Consider the following 5885-nt stretch of genomic DNA (forward strand, 5'->3'; position numbering starts at 1 on the left):
GCAGCAGCAGCAGCAGGAGAGGCTGCACTATTTGGAGAAATGGACATGGGAGGACGAATTAGACGGCAAAGGACCCTGGGCAGAGCCAGGGGAATATCGCCGCCCCAAAGAAGAGCTGGAGGCAGCGAAGGCGGAGAGGCGCTATTATGAGGCGCTAGCACGGCAGAACGGCTGGAGGCCCAAGAGGCAGCCCCAAAAAATTCTTGGGGGGGGGGGGGCAGAGTCAGGAGTCAGACCTGAGCCAACTCCTCCTGCTTACCGTAAGGAGCCGGTCAGGGCGGAATTGGAGGTGAGCAACGCAGAGACAGTGAAGGAGTTAATGGGGAAATTGGAGGAAAGAGTTATGAGGGGGGTGCTGGTTTGGTGCATGAGGCACGACATCCGCCCGACTGAACGTGTCGAGGAGTTGATGTCACCAGGGACAGCTCTCCATACTCGTCCTGAGGTGCGTGCTAGCCGTCTGGTTAAGACTGTGCCAGCCTCACGCACCAGACCTCCTGTGCGCCTTCCTAGCCCTGCACGTCCTCTGCCAGCTCGGTGCTACAGCTCTCCCAGCCGTGCTTCCAGTGGAGAGAGGGGGAGTCGTACCGGGCAGGCACCGTGTTATGTGGTGGAGCGCACGGTGTTCCCGGTGCGTGTGCTTAGCCCGGTGCGCAACATCCTAGCTCCCCACATCTGCCGGGCTAGGGTGAAGATCCAGCCAGGGCGGATGGTGCCAGCCCTGCTCTCAAGATCTCCAGTACGCTTTCACGGTCCGGTCTACCCAGTGCCACCTCCACGCACCAGCCCTCCGGTGGCAGCCCCCCGCACCAGGCTGTCTCTCCGTCTCATTGCTACAGAGTCTCCCGCCTGTCCAGCGCTGCCAGAGCCTTCCTCCTCTCCAGCGCTGCCAGAGTCTCCCGCCTGTCCGGCACTGCCAGAGATTCAGCCCCTCAGTCCAGAGGCGCCAGAGCCAATCTGCCCAGAGCTGCCCGTCTGCCCAGAGCCGTCAGAGCTGCCCGTCTGCCCAGAGCCGTCAGAGCTGCCCGTCTGTCCCGAGCCGTCAGAGCTGCCCGTCTGTCCCGAGCCGTCAGAGCTACCCGTCTGTCCCGAGCCGTCAGAGCTGCCCGTCTGTCCCGAGCCGTCAGAGCTGCCCGTCTGTCCCGAGCCGTCAGAGCTACCCGTCTGTCCCGAGCCGTCAAAGCTGCCCGTCTGTCCCGAGCCGCTAGAGCCGTCCGCCAGACAGGAGCAGCCAGTGCCGTCCGCCAGACAGGAGCAGCCAGTGCCGTCCGCCAGACAGGAGCAGCCAGTGCCGTCCGCCAGACAGGAGCAGCCAGTGCCGTCCGCCAGACAGGAGCAGCCAGTGCCGTCCGCCAGACAGGAGCAGCCAGTGCCGTCCGCCAGACAGGAACAGCCAGTGCCGTCCGCCAGACAGGAGCAGCCAGTGCCGTCCGCCAGACAGGAGCAGCCAGTGCCGTCCGCCAGACAGGAGCAGCCAGTGCCGTCCGCCAGCCAGGAGCAGTCAGAGCCAGCCAGCCAGGAGCAGCCAGAGCCAGCCAGCCAGGATCCGCCAGAGCCAGCCAGCCAGGATCCGCCAGGGCCGCCAGCCAGCCAGGATCCGCCAGGGCCGACAGCCAGCCAGGATCCGCCAGGGCCGCCAGCCAGCCAGGATCCGCCAGGGCCGCCAGCCAGGATCCGCCAGGGCCGCCAGCCAACCAGGATCCGCCAGAGCCAGCCAGCCAGGAGCTGCCAGAACCATCTGTCAGTCCGGTGCTGCCCCTCAGTCCGGTGCTGCCCCTCAGTCCGGTGCTGCCCCTCAGTCCGGTGCTGCCCCTCAGTCCGGAGCTGCCCCTCAGTCCGGAGCTGCCCCTCAGTCCGGAGCTGCCCCTCAGTCCGGTGCTGCCCCTTAGTCCGGTGCTGCCCTTTAATCCAATGGGGTTTATATGGAGGGTGGCCATTGGGAGGAGGCCACGGAAGCGGGGATTGACTATGGTGGGGTGGGGACCACGACCAGCGCCAGAGCCACCACCGTGGACAGACGCCCACCCAGACCCTCCCCTAGAGTTTATGGTGGTGCGCCCGGAGTTCGCACCTTAAGGGGGTGTTCTGTCGCGTTCCTGACCTGTTTTCCTTTGTCTTGTATTTATTTAGTTGGTCAGGGCGTGAGTTGGGTGGGTTTGTCTATGTGTGATTTTCTATGTTGGGATTTTGTGTTCGGCCTGGTATGATTCTCAATCAGAGGCAGCTGTCAATCGTTGTCCCTGATTGAGAATCATACTAAGGCAGTCGGGGTTTCACGTGTGTTTTGTGGGTGTTTGTTTCCGTGTTAGTGTTTTCACCACACGGTACTGTATAGGTTTCTGCACTTCGTTTATTTGTTTTGTATTTCAGTGTTCGTTATAATAAATCATCATGAGCACTAACCACTCTGCATATTGGTCTGATCCTTCTCGCCTCTCCTCGTCCGAGGAGGAGGAAGAATATGACAGCCGTTACAGTACTGAGAGTGTATATGCATTATATTTCAGCAATATAGATATTAGACAGATAGGAAGGTTATGGATACATTTGTTTTCAAATAAAGAAAACTTACTTTTGGTCCAGGAGGCCCATCTGGGCCGAGATCTCCAACAGGTCCAGTGGCACCCTATAGAGAATACAAAGCTTAAATCAACCACACAGGAATATGAATGTCCATGAGTAAACAATATAAAACTTCAATACGTGTCTTATGCCCTCCAGTAAAAGAACTAATTTCATGCTCTGTTACCCATTCTTAGTGTGATATTTTATATTTTATTCTTTACAAGTATACAATGGGACTCCTGGGAAATTATAAAAGGACATGATTGTGAAAATATTCCTTAGAAACAATAGGCAATCCATCCATTCCTCCATTCCTGAAATGAATTGATTTGAAATAGAACTGTTCCAACACTGAGTTGCTGACACAGTACTCTCTGAGATCACCATTAGCAACAGGGTTTCCTTACTTCAAGGCAATATTACTGTAAATCTGATTTCCTTAATGAAATTTGTGTTTGATAAACACAAAGGAAGGTTTGTAATCCAAATCTAGAATCTAGAAACAAGATTTCGACAAATGATGAAAGGCATCTCAATTGAGACAGCTCTTATATTCCACCTTTGTATCTTGACGATAATATATTACACAGTGTGTGTGATCAATGCTCTAACTAAACAATGTACTAACTAAACCATTGCATATTTTCATCATTGACATTTCATGGATTACATGTTTCCTGTACAGTAATTTAGAAATTATAAGACTAAAATGGGTGTGTGTCTTCTCTCACACTGTTTAGCCCCTCCCCTCTTCCACCACCTACATAAACCATAGGTCATTTAATTAGTCTAACTAGTCCTCCGCCAAGCTTGAATCAATGGATTGAAAAGAGAAGACGCTCTGAACTATCCTCTCAACATCAAGGAACTACTACTACTCTCGAACTAGTCAATAGCTTTGGCAGGCAACAAACGACAGAAATCCGGAATCATTCAAATCAGGACTCCAGTTATGGACAGAGAAACAGAAAAAAATGGATGATAGTTGACTACTTGAAGTCAGTGTTATCAAGGTATTTGCTGTTCCTAAAAATATGATCACTATTCACTAAACAAAACAGGGAGCTACCCAGCCAAAACTAGTGCATACCTCAACACACCTGGACACTACCAACTCTGCCAGACACACAGCAGTCAGCAGTTCATCTGATAAGCCATTCTGTATTCAGCCTTATCGCCAAAATGGACAGCACACACACTGTGGCCCTTCTGTTCCACCTTTCCCAGCATACAGTTCTTTCCTGTCAGCCATCACTGGGCGGCCGAATCCCCTGCACCCCCCGACTCACACAAAAAGACCTCTGTTTCTCTGTTTCAGTTAGGAAGCTATTTGAAGCATTCTCCTCTCTCCCCTAAATACCCAGGTTGATGTATCCCACTGATCCCCCCCCTCCAAACCTTTTGCTCAGGAGCCAATATAAATGACTCACACAGCAGTAGTACCACAGATTTTCAGGCCCTTGAGTTTCAGAAGTTATAGACGTTCAATAGACTCAGTGGAGTCTGTTATCTGATTTTGTACTAAGGTTTCCTGCTTGGGGAGTATGAATAATAAACTGGTTGTAAATGTGTGTATTCTGTGTAACTTACGTCTGCCCCTGGTAGGCCGGCTGTTCCGGGAGTTCCTGGTTTGCCGTCTTCCCCATCAGGACCCTGGGAACAGAGTGACCATTTCAATACCATGCTAAAATGTATTAACCATTTATTGGTAGGTTATGGCAAAGGAAATGATAGTCCACTCACAGGGCCGCCTTCTATGAAGTTATCGTCCCCTCTGTCTCCCTGAAATTAAGTAGAAAAAGGGAATGTTTATTTAATAACCATGTAAAACTCCACTATAGGTTGAAAATGACAGAATAACACAATTAATGTTGGTCTGTAACAGGTGAGGTGCTGTACAACAGATACGTCTGAAGCCTGAAATGACACAAATAAACAATAAAATATTAAATCAAAAGATATCTCACATCAATGCCGTCGACTCCAGGCACGCCTGCTATACCAGGGGGTCCTGCGGGGCCTCTGGGACCGACCGGGCCCCTCTGTAGATAAATACACAAAATCATTTATAGAGCCTCTACTGAAATGTATCTCCAAATCATGGCTGATGGCAGTGCTTTGGTCACCACACACAAAGAGCTCCATTGTGTGAAATTAGTCGTTTTGTGGGTAGAAAGGTCAAGAAAAGAAAACCACAAGCCTTTATCCACTATACAAGGGACCACTCTATGTAATGACATATGTTGAGAATATCTTTGTTGAGATTCCAATTTATTGGATCCATATGTCAGCACATGTTATGTTATTTGCCCTACACACACCTCTAAATCATGCAGCTATTTACAAAAGAAAGAAATAGTCCACTAATCAATAGGCATATTATGGTAGGTCTAATGTATTTGTAAACTATATGGTTCAACGAATCTGTAAATGCATAGAAGATGTGTTTGAAAACATTTGGGAGTCTGAGCATCCCATCCCAGCCTATCCCATCCATGGGAAATTCTATCCCAATAACACAGGACAATATCATCTCAAGAAAAGCAGTCATAAATGCCTGTCATACAAACCAGTTATACATTGTGGCTGGCAAACAACTCGGTGTGAACCATTGGAGAAGAAAATAACCGTAATTTGTGATTTACCTGAGCGGAGCAAATAAGGACGATTTGCAATAAAATCACCAGCAATAACTCCCGATATATCCTGGCGCGAGCCATGGTCTTCCCAAAGACACAGAAGACGCAAAACGTCCCTTTTACCGGATTAGTTGGGATTTACGGACCACCTGTCAATATTCCCCAACTGAACCTCACAGCAGACTGAAAGGTACCATGTACTATTAAAATTCATGTTTATTCATGATGGACTGAAGAGCTGGTAAGTGGTTGGAGGAGAGATGGAAGGTGCGCGCAAGGGGAGGGTTTCTCTGGGTGGGAGACAGTGGTTGGGATTTGGAATGTTCTTTCAATATGTATAAATACCTGCAACTTTCGCTGACTTGTAGGTTGTGAACTAAACGCTCCTATTCCAACAGTTTATTACAAATTGTAAAAAAAAACTAAAACAAATCCAACCTTTCCCCAAATAGCATAGGACAAAACCTAGCCTACTTCTGCACAGGTATAACATACAGCATAAATTATGTTGTTGTTGCAATCATCAATGAAATATTTCTTCAACATAGAGTTTGTAAATGAGAGAGCAAAATGAATTTAAATCTGTCAGCCTGATTTGATTTTGGACATTGTGGGAACATCACGTAGGCGTCGGCCTACAATAGATAAACGTGAGTGAGATCTATTATTCAAAAAACACAT

At 49.3% G+C, this 5885-nt stretch overlaps 1 protein-coding gene across 1 annotated transcript in view; it reads right to left on the reverse strand.

Moving 5' to 3' along the window:
- Positions 1–5668, reverse strand: part of LOC129837255 (collagen alpha-1(IX) chain-like) — a 17392-nt gene extending 11724 nt beyond the window's left edge. Inside the window, exons 1-5 of the mRNA XM_055903272.1 lie at positions 5211–5668; positions 4533–4607; positions 4309–4347; positions 4156–4218; positions 2573–2626 (exon numbers count right to left, since the gene is read on the reverse strand). Coding sequence (XP_055759247.1) covers positions 2573–2626; positions 4156–4218; positions 4309–4347; positions 4533–4607; positions 5211–5285 — 306 coding nt within the window. The 5' untranslated portion in view covers positions 5286–5668. The remainder of the gene's footprint in view (positions 1–2572; positions 2627–4155; positions 4219–4308; positions 4348–4532; positions 4608–5210) is intronic.
- Positions 5669–5885: the final 217 nt, after the last annotated feature.

Source organism: Salvelinus fontinalis, chromosome 3 (assembly GCF_029448725.1).
Source record: "Salvelinus fontinalis isolate EN_2023a chromosome 3, ASM2944872v1, whole genome shotgun sequence".
Lineage (NCBI taxonomy): Eukaryota > Metazoa > Chordata > Actinopteri > Salmoniformes > Salmonidae > Salvelinus > Salvelinus fontinalis.